Here is a 19,488-nt window from a genome sequence, read left to right as displayed (position 1 = left end):
AAGCCTCATATCTTTGTAATTTCTTTCCATTCATATTTTGGTCTTCACTTTGCAACTACAGTTTGCAAAGATGTTATGGGGACATTATGGGGATGTGATGGTGACATTCAGGTGTCGTGCACAAAGGGATGATATTTATAAGAAGCTGTCAACATATCCTCACATCAGTGTGTACTGTTCTTTAACTTAATCTGTCATATTTTCTTTGCAGAAGCCTGAAGGCTGGAGCCACCTGCTCCTTGACTCCAGTCTCTGGTTAAATCAAATCAAATCACATTTTATTTGTCACATGCTTTGTAAACAGCAGGTGTAGACTAACAATGAAGTGCTTACTTACAGGTCCTTCCCAACAATGCAGATATTTTTTATTTTGAAATAGTTACAAATATATATAATAATAATATTAATAAATTAATAACTGCACAAGGAATAAATACACAATGAGTAACGTTAAATTGGCTATATACACCGAGTACCACTACCGAGTCAATGTGCAGGGGTACAAGGTAATTGAGGTAGATAAAGTGACTAGGCAACGGGATAGATAATAAACAGTAACAGCAGCGTATGTGATGAGTCAAAAGAGTTAGTGCAAAAAGGGTCAATGCAGATATTCCGGGTAGCTATTGGTTAACTATTTAACTAACTATTTAGCAGTCTTATAGCTTGGGGGTAGAAGCTGTTCAGGGTCCTGTTGGTTCCAGACTTGGTACATCGGTACCGCTTGCCGTGCGGTAGCAGAGAGAACAGTCTATAACTTGGGGGGCTGGAGTCGTTGACAATCTTTAGGGCCTTCCTCTGACACCGCCTGGTATAGAGGTCCTGGATGGCAGGGAGCTCAGCACCAATGATGTACTGGGCAGTACGCACTACCCTCTGTAGCGTCTTGCGGTCAGATGCCAAATGGTTAGCAGTGTTGGGGAAGCTACTCTGAAATCATAGTTTACCAAACTACCAATTAATTCATACTACTAAAGCTACCCTTAAGAAAAAATAGTTTACTTAACATTTAGCAGACGCTCTTATCCAGAGCAACTTACAGTTAGTGAGTGCATACATTTTAAAAGTTTTTTTGTGTGTTTTTTTCTCATACTGGCCCCCCTTGGGAATCGAACCCACAATCCTGGCGTTGCAAGCGCCATGCTCTACCAACTGAGCTACACGGGGCGCTAACAGAAGCTACTTTGAAAAAGTAGTTCACTACATCCAAGCTACTTCGGGAAAAATTATCGGATCTTAATCTGAAATGTCATAGACTGCAAATTGCATGAACAGATCACTCTGGAGTCAGATGTTAACAGAATGTCTAATTTAGCCTATTAAACACAAAGTGAGAATTAGGCAGGTCTAATGCAGAAAAAGAAAGGAAATTCTTGCCTATTTCACCCATATTTTCTTCTCTTTTTGCAAAAGAAAGTAGTGTGTAGTTCCAGTAGTTAGCCGCACCGCGTCATTGCAAAAAAGTGATTAACTACTGAAAACACTACCAAGATTTGAATTCAGTTCAAATTCCACTAAGCTACTGCAAAATGTAGTTTAATTACTAGTTACCAACGCTGTGATAGACACTGACTAGGGCCCTCACAGGGCTGACACTGTCATCTTGATTTCAATATGTACAGATGTAGGATCTTACTTTGATCACTCTTTGGTTGCTGAGAATCTTTCTGCACCGCAGGAAATGTAGATGAGCTTCGTGATTTACATAACTTCAGTGAAAGCCCACACTAACACACGGTTATATTAACAGTATTGCACTTTTCATGTAGCCTACTTTTGGCCAGCTAAAAGCCTAACCACCAATCAAGCAACATTATGGTCCAAACGTTCAAATCCTGTTGTAGGATCTTCATTTGACCTATATTGTCACAGCAACATTTGAACATTTAGCCCATAATGTTGCTTGATTGGTGGTTAGGCTATTAGCTGGCCAAAAGTAGGCTACATGCAAAGTACAATGCTGTTTCATTAGCTCCATTACCGTTTTTAGCACTATAATGAATAAAGTGGTTGGTGATTGTGTTGAAGCCTAATAGCTACGCTCAATCATGGACTGTTTGTGTGCTCCCATCCTATTCATTGGTACAACTTCAATTTCAAGTGGCTTTTAAGTAAAAAAAAAAAAAGTTACAGCATACAGTAAAGAGCGTATTTTCAATCTGTTGGACCACATCCTTTTTAGAGGACAGGTTTCCCCCGTGGTCATCAAATTCAACACCCTCAGCAAAGTCAGTCACACTTCCTTTCCCTCCTTCCCCAGGTCCTCTCACTAGGCGCAGATGTCCTGCCAGAGTACAAGCTCCAGACCCCTCGCATCCATAAATGGACCATTCTTCACTACAGCCCCTTCAAGGCGGTGTGGGACTGGGTCATCCTGCTCCTGGTCATCTACACTGCCATCTTCACCCCCTACTCCGCGACCTTTCTCCTTAGTGACCAGGAGGAGGTGGCCATGCAGACCTGTGGTTACTCCTGCTCTCCGCTCAACGTGGTGGACCTCATCGTTGACATCATGTTCATCGTTGACATCATCATCAACTTCAGGACGACGTACGTCAACACCAACGACGAGGTGGTCAGCCAGTCACAGCGGATCGCTGTGCATTATTTCAAAGGCTGGTTCCTTATAGATATGGTGGCGGCTATCCCATTTGACCTGCTCATATACCGCTCAGGAGAAGAGGTGAGGAGATCTGGGTGTTATGGTTTTATTGTACCTATCCAAATGCTGCTGTGAGAGTCTGTTATAAGAATCTGTGCAAATATTTATTTATTCTTTCTTAAGTAAACTGACACAGTGATAATAATAAAAAAGCTTGGTTTTATGACTAGGTGTCCTACATGTGTGAATGACCTGTGTTTGACCTCTTTCTGACTTGTACCGTTTTAGACAACAACCCTGATTGGCCTGTTGAAGACTGCTCGGCTGCTGCGATTGGTGCGCGTAGCTCGGAAGCTGGACCGATACTCTGAGTACGGAGCGGCCGTCCTATTCCTCCTCATGTGTACCTTTGCCCTCATCGCTCATTGGCTGGCCTGTATCTGGTACGCCATTGGTAATGTGGAGCGTGCAGGAGCAGCCCGGATTGGCTGGCTGGACTCTCTGGGTGACCAGCTCGGGAAACCCTACAATCAGACTATACCAGGGTCAGGTCCCACCATAAGGGACAAGTATGTGACAGCACTCTACTTTACCTTCAGTAGTCTGACCAGCGTGGGCTTTGGAAATGTCTCACCCAACACCAACTCTGAGAAGATCTTCTCCATCTGCGTCATGCTCATCGGCTGTAAGTCACAATTATAAACCCTCAATACACAAATAAGTATTGCTTAATACACAGGCTATGCCTCTATTAATCCATGATTTGAAATTTGACAACACATGAATGGACAATGTGTAATTATGGATTATGTTTATTGGATGTGTTCGACCTATTGGATAGCCCCCAGGGATGTTCATTTTACTGTATCGTATCTAATAATATAAAAAGCTGTACATTTTGATTACATGCACAAAATCATCATGTTTTCCTAGGATTGTAATGTTACATGTTTCATTTTTGGCAATATGCTAAGACCTCAATCTCGGTTCTCCTGTGTATCAACAGCTCTGATGTATGCCAGCATCTTTGGTAACGTGTCAGCCATCATCCAGCGGCTGTACTCCGGCACGGCTCGCTACCACACCCAGATGCTGCGGATTCGAGAATTCATCCGCTTCCACCAGATCCCCAACCCACTGAGGCAGCGGCTAGAGGAGTACTTCCAACATGCCTGGTCTTACACTAACGGCATTGATATGAACGCTGTGAGTCAGACACACACACACACACACACACACGCACACACACACACACACACCGCTACTTGTTCTGGTAATTTAAGTGTGGCGAAATGGACACAAAGTAGTACTTGTAAAAAGGCAACACACAGTGGTCGACACAAAAGACAAACCAACTGATGTCTCTCCACTCCTAAATGTTGTCCAGGTGCTGAAGGGCTTCCCAGAGTGCTTGCAGGCTGATATCTGCCTGCACCTCAACCGCATCCTGCTGGAGAACTGTAAGGCCTTCAAGGGCTCAACTAAGGGCTGCCTGCGGGCCCTGGCCATGAGGTTTAAGACCACCCACGCACCGCCAGGCGACACCCTGGTTCACGCCAGTGACGTCATCTCAGCCCTTTACTTCATCTCCCGTGGCTCCATAGAGATCCTGAGAGGGGATGTGGTGGTGGCCATCCTGGGTACGTTATCATCTAAACTGCATTTCCATATGGCACAATAAAGATTTACTTGATTTGAATTGACTTGACTTGGTAATATCAGCCCTATCCTAAAGCAGTGGCTTTTAACCTGTATATTGTTGCAGAGGCTTTGAACCCAGTCTCTCTCATCTCCTCCACGAGTTGAGATATGCCTCCATAGCCCTCCACAATGTTTGGTGTAACAGCCCCAGCTAGTGGTTACTATGGGTTAGTCACAAGAATTCGAGAGAGCACATCCACTCAGAAATCTTGTAAATCGCTATAAATTAATACAGAAAAAGTACATTACATATTCATTAATAACATATTGTCTATGAATATACACAATATCAGAAGCATATAATGTATCCATTTTGATCATATTTTAAATAGATATGGTATCAACTACTGTAGCTACATCCAGTAAACAATCTCTAATTTCCTTCCTGCAGGTAAGAATGACATCTTTGGAGAGCCCATTAACCTGTATGCCCGTCCAGGGAAGTCCAATGCAGACGTGAGGGCTCTGACCTATTGTGACCTCCATAAGATCCACAGAGAGGACATGCTAGAGGTGCTGGACATGTATCCTGAGTTCTCTGACTACTTCTGGGGGAACCTGGAGATCACATTCAACCTCCGGGATGTGAGTGGGATTTTTGTTACAGAATCTTGCCACTAATGCCTTCCTAGAAAGTCAGATTCAGGTGAATTTACTGTCTCTTATCTTTAAGTTTCAAATGTTTTGACTAAAGAAATCACTCTATTTCAGGCTGCCACGGTAGCTGGCTCAATGAGCAGTGAGGACTCTGACCATGGTGGAGTCAGCCGTCGCATTCACAGACAACAAATGTCTCTCAGTCGCAGCTTGGACAGAGGTGCGGTACCCTGTTAGTCAAGTACTCTGGCTAGTAGTGCACTAAATAGGGAATAGAATACCATTTGGGACAAACCTTATTTCTGCATTCTTTGCCTCACCTCACAGATGCAGGGGAGACCAATCCATCCCAGAGACCTGTCCGCAGGGCCAGAGGCCAGAGCTCCAGAGACCAGGGAGATGGGCAGAACACAGAGTCTGAGGGGCTGAGGAACTCAGCCTTTTCTCCTTCACACTCCAGCAGAGATGAGGAGACAGTGTTAACCAGCCCTGTACAACCAACTTCACTAATGGGGATGCCCTATAGTGAGACCAAAATCCTCAACGGCAGCAGTGCTTCAGAAGACGAGATTAACCAGAAAACTGGCAATACTTGCAACGCTCTCTCAGGTAGACATCCATTCATGAGCACTACCTTTATAAAAACTTTTGCCTTTGTGTTAGATCTCAGTGGTGTTATTTTTCTCCATTGATGCACCAATATAATAGCCACACATGCTGCTATTCATGTCAGTACAGTATACTGTATGAATCTGATGTAGATATTGTATGAGCTGGACTAGCTGTCAGTTAACCTCCCCTCTCTATCAGGGGCTTTCTCAGGTGTCTCCAACATCTTCAGTTTTTTGGGGGAGAGCCGCGAGCAGCAGCAGTATCAGGAGGTACCCTGCCACAGCCAGCCCTCCCCTCCCCCTCATCCTCCCCCTCTCAATGTTGCCTCTCTCAACATCAGCCGACGGCAGCGCAGCGAGCTGGAGAACAGGCTGGACCTGCTGCAGAGACAGCTCTACAGGTCAGAGAATTCCATATTTAGTGCACTACTTTTGACCAGGGCCCAGGGTATAAGGTGCCATATGGGATGCAGTCTATGACATCCCAAACCTTTGCTGTTGGGAGGCTGTGTCTGCCTTTAACTGAGTGATAATAAGATGACCAAAATACTGTTTACAATAACTATTTACTATAGTGACACTGGGTACTTTAAGGATGGAAGGATTGAAGTTTAAATGTGGTTGTACAGTGCCTTGCAAAAGTATTCATCCTCCTTGCCGTTTTTACTATTTTGTTGCATTACAACCTGTCATTTAAATGGATTTTTATTTGGATTTCATGTAATGGACATACACAAAATAGTCCAAATTGGTGAAGTGAAATGAAAAAAATTACTTATTTCAGAAAATTCTAAAAGATAAATAACGGAAAAGTGGTGCGTGCATATGTATTCACCCCTTTTGCTATGAAGCCCCTAAATAAGATCTGTTGCAACCAATTACCTTCAGAAGTCACATAATTAGTTAAATAAAGTCCACCTGTGTGCAATCTAAGTGTCACATGATCTGTCACATGATCTCAGTATAAATATACACCTGTTCTGAAAGGCCCCAGAGTCTGCAACATGACAAAGCAAGGGGCACCACTAAGCAAGCGGCACCATGAAGACCAAGGAGCTCTCCAAACAGGTCAGGGACAAAATTGTGGAAAAATACAGATCAGGGTTGGGTTATAAAAAAATATCTGAAACTTTGAATATACCATGGAGCACCATTAAATCCATTATAAAAAAAATTGAAAGAATATGGCACTACAGCAAACCTGCCAAGGGAGGGCCGCCCACCAAAACTCACGGACCAGGCAAGGAGGGCATCAATCAGAGAGGCAACAAAGAGACCAAAGATAACCCTGAAGGAGCTGCAAAGCTCCACAGTGGAGATTGGAGTATCTGTCCATAGGACCACTTTAAGCCATACACTCCACAGAGCTGGGCTTTAAGGAAGAGTGGCCAGAAAAAAAGCCATTGCTTAAAGACAAAAATAAGCAAACACGTTTGGTGTTCACCAAAAGGCATGGGGGAGACTCCCCAAACGTATGGAAGAAGGTACTCTGGTCAGATGAGACTAAAATTGAGCTTTTTGGCCATCACGGAAAACGCTATGTCTTTTGCAAACCCAACACCTCTCATCATGGATGGCGCTAAATACAGGGAAATTCTTGAGGGAAACCTGTTTCAGTCTTCCAGAGATTTGAGACTGGGACGTAGGTTCACCTTCCAGCAGGACAATGACCCTAAGCATACTGCTAAAGCAACACTTGAGTGGTTTAAGGGGAAACTTTTAAATGTCTTGGAATGGCCTAGTCAAAGCCCAGACCTCCAATCCAATTGAGAATCTGTGTTATGACTTAAATATTGCTGTACACCAGCGGAACCCATCCAACTTGAAGGAGCTGGAGCAGTTTTGCCTTGAAGAATGGGGGGGGGGTGAATAGTTATGCATGCTCAAGTTTTCTGTTTTTTTGTCTTATTTCTTGTTTGTTTCACAATAAAAAATATTTTGTATTTTCAAAGTGGTAGGCATGTTGTGTAAATCAAATGATACAAATCCCCCCAAAATCCATTTTAATTCCAGGTTGTAAGGCAACAAAATAGGAAAAATGCCAAGGGGGGTGAATACTTTCGCAAGCCACTGTAGCTGTGGTTGTAGATTCTGACTATTCTACTGTTATCCCTCAGGTTGGAGTCACGGATGTCAACAGACATCGGGGCCATCATGCAGCTGCTCCAGAGACAGACGGTGCTGGTGCCCCAGGCCTACAGCACTGTGTCCCCTGAACCGTCTGTCACCCCCACCCTCACCCCCAGGCCTGCAGAAAGGCTGGTGCAGCCTGCCTCACCACTGGACTCAGAGACCCTGGCCTCCTTCTCACAGGTACTGTCTACCACAATTTGCAACTGGGCACACTGATGTGGGACCATAAAAGCATCTTGGCTGATGAAAGACACATCTTCCAAATGATTGTATTTAGATTGAATGTGGTTATCAATTTAGTGAAGTTGATTTACGGATACACTGACATTCTTTGTCGATATTAAGGTCACAAAGTGCAGTTGAGGTCGTGTCATCAGTATGAACGCAGCACATTGGTTTGAGATAATTTGTTTTCGTGCAAAAGAATTGGGTTGAACACACCATTAACATTAGAATGTTGGGTGGAAATCTGCTAAGCCCACCGGGTGGTCTGGTCTAACCCCCTCTGGATGTAGGTCATCAGCTGGTTAAGACTATCATCACTAGTCTGGATCAATAGGAAACAAATGGTCAGTCTGTCTTTTGTAGCCTACTGTATATCAACCAATCATCCCACTTTGATGTTCACTCTGAGAGGGTATTCTGTAATTGTGTACTGTAGATCATTTTCTGATTCTTCTCACCTCTCACCCTTGTTCTTTACCTCAGTTCTTGGTCAACACAGACTTTGATGACAGCCCTTCCAAGTCCTGTGAGTCTCTGCACAGCGCGGTTGAGGTGCGTCTTCTGGAGCCAACCCCAATCCTGGACACTCTCCCCCAGACTCAGCCTCTTCGCATTAGCATCCACCCAGAGCATCACCCCCTGGGCTTGTCCAGCCATCCAGATACTGTGCCCTTAAGCCTGGTCAAACATGGGAACTTCTCAGAGTCAGTGCCCGGGTCAGGGACAGGATTGGCCCAGTCAGAGCCCTCGGATGGCCGGCGGCCGCTCTCCCTGCCTGGGAAACACACAGCTCTGGACCTGGAGAGTCCCTGGACTACTGCACACAGATACAGCTCTGACCCTGGGAGTTAGGGGCCATCCATGGCACTGTATGTGTAACACCTAACAGTTTCACTGTTTATGGACATGGAGTCAGAAGAGGAGGTAGTCAAACAGAAACATATCCAAACTGCTTCCCTCTCTGCCCCTGAAATACAATATCCTGGGCATCGTATAAGAATAGTTTTTGGTCCTCGAAGCATCACTCTTCACAGATGTATACTACCATTTGCAGTATTGTTTATGGAAACATATTTGTCGTTGTTAGTCAATATCTGTCTCTATATGTCCTTGTTGACTCCATGTAGGGGTCAACTGGAGTGTTAGCCGGTCTAACATTACTTTCTGTTTTGTCTTGTGGAGTTGTGATGGGAGAGCTGCTGCTAAGTTTCACTAGTCTACTGATGTTGCTGTACCGGCTGTCCGGCTCAATGGGTAAAAGCCATGAATTCTGGGATCCATATCAACTCCTTGAATTACTTAACTAAATTAGCAAGCAATATGCAAACTGTACAATTTTTCTGTTCTCTTATCATGGTGTAAATTGGATGGTTTCCTCTCTCCTTTGTCCTTGAGTTAGCCTAGATGTTGAATGAGATGGCGGGCGTGCTAAATGATGACATAATATCCTATCCTAGGCCAGCAGAGGATTACAGAATGATGATATAATCTACTGAATGAAGTATCTATCAGAACACATTAATATTCCATGATGCAGGCTGGCCAACTGGGCCTATTCACCTCCCTTCTCTCTCTGACTGCAGAAGACAGACTACTCAGTTACTGTAACAAGCAAAGCCAAGTGTAATGCCACTGCTAGAATGCCACTGTTAACACATGTAAGGGCAGGACCTGTATGTGATAGAACATTTTCGTTTAGGTTGTATCTCTTGTTTGATAAAAGATTTAGATTGAATGATTTATTGAAAATGCATTTGTGTATATATTTCAAGAACCTATCATTATGGTTTATTGATTCATTCTCAGTCTAAATAGTACCCTTACTTATCCTATTGTTATAGTTGTGTTACTGTCCAGTTCTGGGAAATAGATTACTGCAGGGAAAGTAGCTTGTAATGTAGGGATATAATGTAAAAATCAGATACAGTTATTGCTGGTGGCAGGTTTTGGCCAAAGTACAGTATTTATTGAATCAATTGAGTAGAGTTAATCTGTAGTTTGATTTAACTTTGATAATGAACATTTGAATGCTACTCTTGAATAAAAAGATGAACAAGAAATGCATTGTTTTGTATATGGGTCATACCTTGAAACTATTCAAACAAATGGCCAATTGAACAGGCCAATGCACATGTCTTATCACGTTTGTTCATATGTGTTTTACTAAACATGTATAATATGACTTTCAGTGGAAAGATATTTATTATAAATTCATGACTGTGTATACACTTCAGATAAAAGCACTACACTGATCTGGAAATCAGGCCTGTGCGAATCCACAGTAACTCATAAAACGGCTGGTCACTATCATGTCCTGAGATACCCTTTTGAAATTGCAGAGGTCATATATATAGTGCATTCAGAAAGTATTCAGACCCCTTTACTTTTTCCACATTTTGTTACATTACAGCCTTATTCTAAAATGGATTAAATAAAAATGTGTCCTCATCAATCTACACACAATACCCCATAGTGACAAAGGGAAAACAGGCTTTTATACATTTTTGGAAATGTATTACAAATAAAAAACAGAAATACTTTATTTACATAAGTCTTCAGACCCTTTGCTATGAGATTCGAAATTGAGCTCAGGTGCATCCTGTTTCCATTGATCATCCTTGAGATGTTTCTACAACTTGATTGTAGTCCACTTGTGGTAAATTCAATTGATTGGACATGATTTGGAAAGGCACACACCTTTCTATATAAGGTCCCACAGTTGACAGTGCATGTCAGAGCAGAAACCAAGCCATGAGGTCGAAAGAATTGTCCGTAGAGCTCCGAGACAGGATTGTGTCGAGGCATAGATCTTGGGAAGGGTATCAAAATAATTCTGCAGCATTGAAGGTCCCCAAGAACACAGTGGCCTCCATCATTCTTAAATGGAAGAAGTTTGGAACCACCAAGACTCTTCCTAGAGCTGGCCGCCCTGCCAAACTGAGCAATCGGGGGAGAAGGGCCATGGTCAGGGAGGTGACCAAGAACCAGATGGTCACTCTGACAGAGCTCCAGAGTTTCTCTGTGGAGATGGGAGAACCTTCCAGAAGGACAACCATCTCTGCAGCACTCCACCAATCAGGCCTTTATGGTAGATTGGCCAGACGGAAGCCACTCCTCAGTAAAAGGCACATGACATGGTGGTGGCAGCATCATGCTGTGGGGATGTTTTTCAGCGGCAGGGACTGGGAGACTAGTCAGGATCGAGGGAAAGATGAACGGAGCAAAGTACAGAGAGATCCTTGATGAAAACCTGCTCCAGAGAGTTCAGGACCTCATACTGGGGCGAAGGTTCACCTTCCAACAGGACAACAACCCTAAGCACACAGCCAAGGCAACGCAGGAGTGGCTTTGGGACAAGCCTCTGAATGTCCTTGATTGGCCAAGCCAGAGCCCAGACTTGAACCCAATCAAACATCTCTGGAGAGACCTGAAAATAGCTGTGCAGCAACGCTCCCCATCCAACCTGACAGAGCTTGAGAGGATCTGCAGAGAAGAATGGGAGAAACTCCCCAAATACAGGTGTGCCAAGCTTGTAGCATCATACCCAAGAAGATTAGGCTGTAATCGCTGCCAAATGTGCTTCAACAAAGTACTGAGTAAAGGGTCTGAATACTTATGTAAATGTGATATTTCAGTTTTAATTGTTGTATAAAAAACAATGTAATTTTAGAATAAGGCTGTAACGTAACAAAATGTGGAAAAAGTCAAGGGGTCTGAATACTTTACGAATGCGCTGTAGATGTGTTTGATACCGTTCCATTCATTCTCTTCCAGCCATTACAATGAGCCTTTTCTCCTATATCTCTGCTCACCAGCCTCCTCTGATGAAGTGATTTAAAGACATAGCAATGTTATATCATATATAGTCCATAATGGATGGACAAGACCAAAGTCAGAGGGGGACCGGCGTAGGCCTATGGATAAGCAGCAACATTGTAACTATAGATGAAAGGCACTTTAGATTTGGCTGGTCCAACAATGGCTTCATCTGCCAGGGATTATATACCAAATCAAATGAGACCTGTAATCTCTTAATCTTCTAGAAAGCTCTGCATTACAGCACAGCAAGTGAATCTGTTTGGATGGCAGCAGTGGGATGGGATCAGAGGTCTCTCCTTGGGTCATGGTCTTAGATGTTTTAACACCTGGCTGGTCTGTCTTTGTTTACCTCATTAACTGAGAGAGACAGGTTTTTATTAGTGTCACTGAGGTCAGGGCAACATGCCCAAGGATAAAGCAACACAGCTGCAGACCATTAATCCGGGAGAGTAGGCTAAAGTTACACATGCGCCTGTAACACTAATTAGATTTCGTAATAACAGGCTGAGAGAGACAGGCTATGTTTCCATTGTGATGATGAACAGAGAGACTACAGAATGTAGGCTATCCCTGCATATATTTGAGTGAGACTAGCGGCAAAATGCGCAACTGGCATTGAGAGCTGCCTCCATATTGACATTCAGTAGGCTACCTATAGTGCCCATACAGTGTAAACAGAACTTTTATCTACTGTTAACAATGATAGGTCAAATTTCGTCACTTGGGTGGAGGGATGGCGACGATAGTTCATTCTGCACAATCACATCAGCTGTCCTTCAACAGATGTGGGCGGCATCCATGGAGGACCGGCGCGCCGCCGAATCCTGTGCGCGGATGGGAATCATGTGCCGCGCTGACAATCTCTGCGTCAAACATAGAGAATCAAACGAAACACGGCAGCATTTCTCGACTGTGATAGGCTGAGCGTGGAGAAGGAGGTGGGCTGTTTTCCTGCGTTCAGCGAGTGAAGCGCACTGTACGAGAAGGTGGAACAGACTTCGACCAGCGACATCCACGACAACCATTGAGAACTGATCAAAAAGAGACAGCATTGGGTGAGTAAAATGATGAATAATGACAATTGACAGGAATACTACAGGTCAGGCGATTGTCTGGGTTGCAATATTTGTGTGTTTTGCTAGATTTCTTCCCATGCCCCAGAGATGTAGTAATTATTGATGAATGGTTACACGTTTATTACGCAGCAAGAAGCTCACAATATGCAGAATAAACGCAATTCCAGCCTGGTTGACTATGATGATAATGCGCCCTATTCTTTGTTGATACAATATCACATTCTACCCAAATGAATGTTTACATATCAACAGTGGACGTGTTTAATTCACTCCCACCACGACCTATGCAGAAAATTCTCTTTGTTGTGGTGCCGCAGTTGAGAGTTAAGGCCAAATGATGCTGACTGTAGACAGGTGTCCACCGCATCGCATATAGGTCCACGCCAACAGAGTTGACATTGATCGTCTTTACATAAATGTGATATTATGCAGCTTCGGCATTATAATTCATTAAGATAACACCGATAGATGCTTAAAGAGTGCACTGCCACAAGGCTCATCCCTGCGGAAACGACGAATACCACACAAAGCCCCCCTCTCTATGTTGTATCTGTGCTGTGGATTAGGACACATTGTTCTCCGTCCATGTGTATTGTGTAGCGCCCTTCTCTCTTGACTGCAGTCGTACGGTGCATGTAGGTAGGCCTATTGTGTGTTGCGCAAACATGGTTCTGTATGCATGTGATCTATGCCCTCTGTACTGGACTGCAGTCGTCTTAGACCATGCACTTTGATTTGTTTCGTTTTTTATTCTCAGGTTTATTGCTCCTTTTCAAACAACAACGTTTATGTAGTCAGACAGACAGACACAGACACACTATAGATAAATGGACCAAGTAGACAGACAATAGACATACTGACCAATGACTGTATGTGGCACAGACAGACAAATAGACAGGCATGCTTGGATTAGTAGAGATGGCCTAATGCATGCCATGAAATGTATCTCTCTCAGTCCTCTGGAATTGTGGGATTATAGTGCAATCCTCAACAGATTATGGGAGACAGAGCCAGAGGGACTGGGACAGCACAGCAGTGTGTCTGTCCATCAAGGTTCACAAAGTAAAGCAGAGGCAGATCCCAAAGACTTGCCAGACAGTCATTCCATACAGATTGCCATGGTATTGTGAGTAGAGATGTGTGGTACAGTGAAAGCACTCCAGTGATGTATTGAAGTTTGCTTTGCTTTGCTTTGTACGAAAGACAAATATGGAACCAAACTTTAGGTCTCAAATCGTCTGCATGGGTGCAGTGATCTAACAGCCTCTGCAGGAGTAGGAGATTCCATGATGTCATTGTAGATTAGAGATACTTGAGCATGAAAGACGAAGACGAAATCTCTAAGGCTGTGTTTACATAGGCAGCCAATTCTGATATTTTTTCCACTAATTGGTCTTTTGACCTATCGCATCAGATCTTTTCACATCAGATATTTTTCAGAGCTGATCTGATTGGTCAAAATACTAATTAGTGAAAAACATATCAGAATAGGGCAGTCTACGTAAACACAGCCATATAGGCCTATACAGTGGGGGGAAAAGTATTTAGTCAGCCACCAATTGTGCAAGTTCTCCCACTTAAAAAGATGAGAGAGGCCTGTAATTTTCATCATAGGTACACGTCAACTATGACAGACTAAATGAGAAGAAAAAAATCCAGAAAATCACATTGTAGGATTTTTTATGAATTTATTTGCAAATTATGGTGGAAAATAAGTATTTGGTCAATAACAAAAGTTTCTCAATACTTTGTTATATACCCTTTGTTGGCAATGACACAGGTCAAACGTTTTCTGTAAGTCTTCACAAGGTTTTCACACACTGTTGCTGGTATTTTGGCCCATTCCTCCATGCAGATCTCCTCTAGAGCAGTGATGTTTTGGGGCTGTCGCTGGGCAACACGGACTTTCAACTCCCCTCCAAAGATTTTCTATGGGGTTGAGATCTGGAGACTGGCTAGGCCACTCCAGGACCTTGAAATGCTTCTTACGAAGCCACTCCTTCGTTGCCCGGGCGGTGTGTTTGGGATCATTGTCATGCTGAAAGACCCAGCCACGTTTCATCTTCAATGCCCTTGCTGATGGAAGGAGGTTTTCACTGAAAATCTCACGATACATGGCCCCATTCATTCTTTCCTTTACACGGATCAGTCGTCCTGGTCCCTTTGCAGAAAAACAGCCCCAAAGCATGATGTTTCCACCCCCATGCTTCACAGTAGGTATGGTGTTCTTTGGATGCAACTCAGCATTCTTTGTCCTCCAAACACGACGAGTTGAGTTTTTACCAAAAAGTTCTATTTTGGTTTCATCTGACCATATGACATTCTCCCAATCCTCTTTTGGATCATCCAAATGCACTCTAGCAAACTTCAGCCGGGCCTGGACATGTACTGGCTTAAGCAGGGGGACACGTCTGGCACTGCAGGATTTGAGTCTCTGGCGGCGTAGTGTGTTACTGATGGTAGGCTTTGTTACTTTGGTCCCAGCTCTCTGCAGGTCATTCACTAGGTCCCCCCGTGTGGTTCTGGGATATTTGCTCACCGTTCTTGTGATCATTTTGACCCCACGGGGTGAGATCTTGCGTGGAGCCCCAGATCGAGGGAGATTATCAGTGGTCTTGTATGTCTTCCATTTCCTAATAATTGCTCCCACAGTTGGTTTCTTCAAACCAAGCTGCTTACCTATTGCAGATTCAGTCTTCCCAGCCTGGTGCAGGTCTACAATTTTGTTTCTGGTGTCCTTTGACAGCTCTTTGGTCTTGGCCATAGTGGAGTTTGGAGTGTGACTGTTTGAGGTTGTGAACAGGTGTCTTTTATACTGATAACAAGTTCAAACAGCTGCCATTAATACAGGTAACGAGTGGAGGACAGAGGAGCCTCTTAAAGAAGAAGTTACAGGTCTGTGAGAGTCAGAAATCTTGCTTGTTTGTAGGTGACCAAATACTTATTTTCCACCATAATTTGCAAATAAATTCATTAAAAATCCTACAATGTGATTTTCTGGAATTTTTTTTCTCAATTTGTCTGTCATAGTTGACGTGTACCTATGATGAAAATTACAGGCCTCTCTCATCTTTTTAAGTGGGAGAACTTGCACAATTGGTGGCTGACTAAATACTTTTTTCCCCCACTGTACCTGTATATTATCATTATTGTTTAATGATGCTGTCAGTCACAGTCACAGAAGAGCACTGAAATATTCAAGTTGTCATTCAGACTGTTTGAAGTGAAGAAAGCCATAGCAGTTTGCTGGATTCTATTAATAATTCCATATATTAATTTATATTCCTGTTCCATCTAGTCCATCATTCCATTGTTCCTCCTCAGTCACCAAATGATATTCAAACGAAACCCCTCAGTGTGAACTGAAAACAGGCTATTTTCCGAAAAAACTTTCCCCCATTATGAGAGCAAAGTGAGGTAAATCCAAAGTGACACCATATGTTTGTTGAAGGGGGAAGCTCAGTATGCCATGGCGTGCGGCTTCCTCGTCCGCTGCATGGTCTTGGTGTCAGGTCAGGGTCTGCTGGTCTGTGGTGATGTCTAGCTTTCCTGTCATAAACCATCCTCATCATCTCCACCATGAGATGCTGTCCACTGACTGTGATCTACGAGGACACCAGCCCTCCTCTTTTTTTCACAGTGGCCTTGGCTTCCCATCACTAGAGAGCTTAACAATAGAGGCAATGTGAGGGTGCTGTATGAGAAGGGCAAGGAGCCAGGGTCTTTGAGAAGAATCCAAGGGAGTAGAAAAATGGAGAGGGAATGTGATGTCATCCCCATTTGATGTCACTATGGCTCAGTTTGAAAATGGGTTCTTTGGAGAAATATTTCCTAGATGACTAATGTAAAGGACCCGTGTAGTTAAGTGGTTTCTATACTTGTTACTCATTGCTAGTGTCACAGTAGATAATAGAGGAGTTATAACATTGCTATATATTTTGGGATACCTTCTTGTTAATGCTGAGTGTAATGAATCCAACATGATTCTCTGAGAGATTGTACAATTGTAACTTGAAAGCTAGACCTTGTTAAGGAAGGATACGTGTGTGTATTTGAGCAAAAATGTGAGTGTAAATGAGAGAGTAGAACCGATTACAATGAGCGGAGGACCAGCAGGTCAGTAACTCCAGGGTGAGGAGCCATTGTAATGGACTGGACTGTGTCAGGTGCACATCCCATCTTCAGCTCAGCGTACTTAAACAGAAATGTACTATTCTTGACAGTTTACATAGCAACCCAAATGCCAGAATCCCTGAAAGTTCAACTAAGCACAAAGAGTAAATAACCTACCGCTTGTATCAAATAAAATAAAATAAAATGTTATACAACAGGTGTAGACATTACTGTGAAATGCTTACTTACTGTCTTCAGTGTTCGAACAGAGACCCTGTTTTCCCATGCAGCCATCATAGTTTACACACACACATGCACATGAGCATGCATGCACACACACACGCATGCACACACAGACACACACACACACCTCACAGCTAGTCCTGAAGTCAGTTGATTTAGGTGAGTGTCCACACTCTGGGGGTAAATACAGATCTCATCACTGTGCTCTGACTAAGGCCTGACTGAATGACTGAGTGACTGACTGGTTGACTGTTTTCAGGTACTGTGTGTGTCTCCCCTGAGAGAATGAGACAGGGCGACAAAGCATTATGTCAGCAGTAACCAGAGATGGTGCCCATCATGCATGAGAGAGATATAAAAACTCTGACTCATGACAAACACTAGGAGACCTGGCAACATTTTAACACATTAAGGGACATCTGAGACCAGTACACCCTTGTGTTAAAGAAAAGATTGATCACTGTAACCATAACAAACTACTGTTTATTCCCTGACATTACAGTAAACTCCTTGTTGGGTCGGGGAACCAGCCCCCCTCACTTAACGTAATAACACCACATTATAGAGAGTAACTGCTTTACATAAATCATACGAATGAAATCAAAATAAAGACTTTAAAAGAAATGGGATCCAGAGTGATGCCAACTTCTCATCAAACATTTCTTTAACACAGACCAAGACCATCGAATAGATCTGAATAATTATAATTACCTCATGCATGCCACGGCCTATCTTTAGAAATAGCTCAAATGTTGCCTACTGATAATCTGATATATGATCAAATTAATAGATTGTCTCAGTTTTGTCACACGTTTAATTATATTCTATTGAGCTTTATTGATGAAAGAGACTATAGAAAGAGTGAGATATGTTGAATATTGTGCTTGAACTGCAAGACTCCTATTACTGATAACTTCCTCAGTTCAAATCAGTTGGACAAAACCTGTAATCAACCCTAGTGCAACAGATCAAAGGTCTGTAGGTGGGTGTTGATATGTTAGTCAGTCATCTAGTGCTGGCAGTCAGAGGTTAGATAAATATCTGCCAGTACAGTATTTTGCTTGGTGACCATAACTATTGGATCAGTATGCCTTTTACAGTAAAATGGGGGAGTTACCGTATGGGAATATGAGGGGCGAATGAGGCTTACTGAGAGCATTTTGTGTAAACACAAACACCACCCCCCTGAACGAGGCTGTTGCTTTGGATAGCAGGATAATGCCGGGGATTCCCTGCCAAGCTGCTGGCCCAGGCCCACTCTGTGTGTTACTCTGTACTGTGTTAGGCTATGCTGTGTGTTACAGTACAGGAGGCCTGCTGTGGTTTTGGGGGATGATTGTGTGACAGACGGAGGGAGGGATTGAGTATAATATAACAGGGCCTGGCTGCATGTGGAAGTGGGGACTAGGGGTGACTCTAGCTAGCACTAAGCCCCATGCAGCAGTACCAGCTGGGTCTCTCAGGCTTTTACACTCAATATTAGCATAAAGCAGAATTATGCTCCTTTGTGTTAAATGGGACATTTCCAATGTTGCACTCAAAACTGGGGAGAACAGCCGTCTGAACAGCCGTCTGAACACCTGAAGGTGGGTGAATGGAGTTACAGTCACAGCGAGGTTAGAGGTGAAGAGAACTCACGCTTTGAATGAAACAAATGTACCTTTAAGAAAGAAGGGGAAACGGGTCTGAAAAATGATTAACTTAGAATTGGGATCAGAGAACATGAAGGACTTTGGAGAAGAAAGACAGGTAAGGTAAGCAGAACCTTTAAAGGAAGAGGTGTCTACAATGACTTGTAGAGGAGACTGAGTTGAGACAGAGGCTGTTGTAGGATTATGAATCTAATGTTTGCATGCCCTTGCATAATAATAACATTAGCATCTTTTCAACATTTGGATGGATGCATAAAAGCTGAGCTGTGATTTAGCTATTTTACTCAGTCACTGCTGACACCCTGCTGTGATCCTGCCTGAATGCGTTATTTTTGTGTGTCACGTGGTATTCTCTCTCTCCTAGGGGCTGCTACAGTGTGTCAATGTAGTAATCTGACTATTCCTACTGTACTTGGTGTGGCTGCTCACAAAACAATGGGGCACAGTTTCAATCATGGCCAACAAACACTGTATGTATGCAAATCTGCAGGCTGGTGCACAATGGCAGCATGAATATATTTTTGTGAGACTGTGTGTGTCTATGTGTTTGTGTCTGCATGCGTTTGTGTAGAAGAAGGACAATCATCGCTTGTTCGTGTGTGGAGGGGGAGAGAGTGGGTGAGTTGAGGGGACGGGAGGGGACGGGAAGGGAGGAAAAAAAGAATGAAGTTGTGTGTGTGGGAGTGTGTCTGTGCGAGTGTTGGGAGTTCCACTGA

General features: G+C 43.4%; 2 protein-coding genes across 8 annotated transcripts in view; both read left to right on the top strand.

Moving 5' to 3' along the window:
- Positions 1–9,896, top strand: part of LOC121581312 (potassium voltage-gated channel subfamily H member 2-like) — a 90,407-nt gene extending 80,511 nt beyond the window's left edge. The window contains 10 exon segments of the mRNA XM_045224805.1: positions 2,261–2,683; positions 2,891–3,287; positions 3,609–3,808; positions 3,990–4,242; positions 4,695–4,888; positions 5,015–5,120; positions 5,228–5,509; positions 5,711–5,912; positions 7,629–7,824; positions 8,353–9,896. Of these exon segments, the coding sequence (XP_045080740.1) occupies positions 2,261–2,683; positions 2,891–3,287; positions 3,609–3,808; positions 3,990–4,242; positions 4,695–4,888; positions 5,015–5,120; positions 5,228–5,509; positions 5,711–5,912; positions 7,629–7,824; positions 8,353–8,721 (2,622 nt within the window). The 3' untranslated portion in view covers positions 8,722–9,896.
- A 2,711-nt stretch (positions 9,897–12,607) lies between these two features.
- LOC121580970 (microtubule-associated protein 4) overlaps positions 12,608–19,488 on the top strand; it is a 53,807-nt gene continuing 46,926 nt past the window's right edge. For 4 of the 7 annotated variants that reach the window (XM_041896211.2, XM_041896217.2, XM_041896213.2 and 1 more), the window contains exon 1: positions 12,610–12,743. The gene's annotated coding sequence lies outside the window, so the exon portion shown is untranslated. Of the gene's footprint in view, positions 12,744–19,488 lie in introns of all 7 variants that reach the window. The other 3 variants (XM_041896216.2, XM_041896215.2, XM_041896214.2) reach the window with 2 other exon arrangements.

This window comes from Coregonus clupeaformis, chromosome 14 (assembly GCF_020615455.1).
Source record: "Coregonus clupeaformis isolate EN_2021a chromosome 14, ASM2061545v1, whole genome shotgun sequence".
In the NCBI taxonomy this organism is placed as follows: Eukaryota; Metazoa; Chordata; class Actinopteri; order Salmoniformes; family Salmonidae; genus Coregonus; species Coregonus clupeaformis.
The sequence above is the reverse complement of the archived record's forward strand: the minus strand, read 5'-3'. Positions and strand labels throughout refer to the sequence as shown.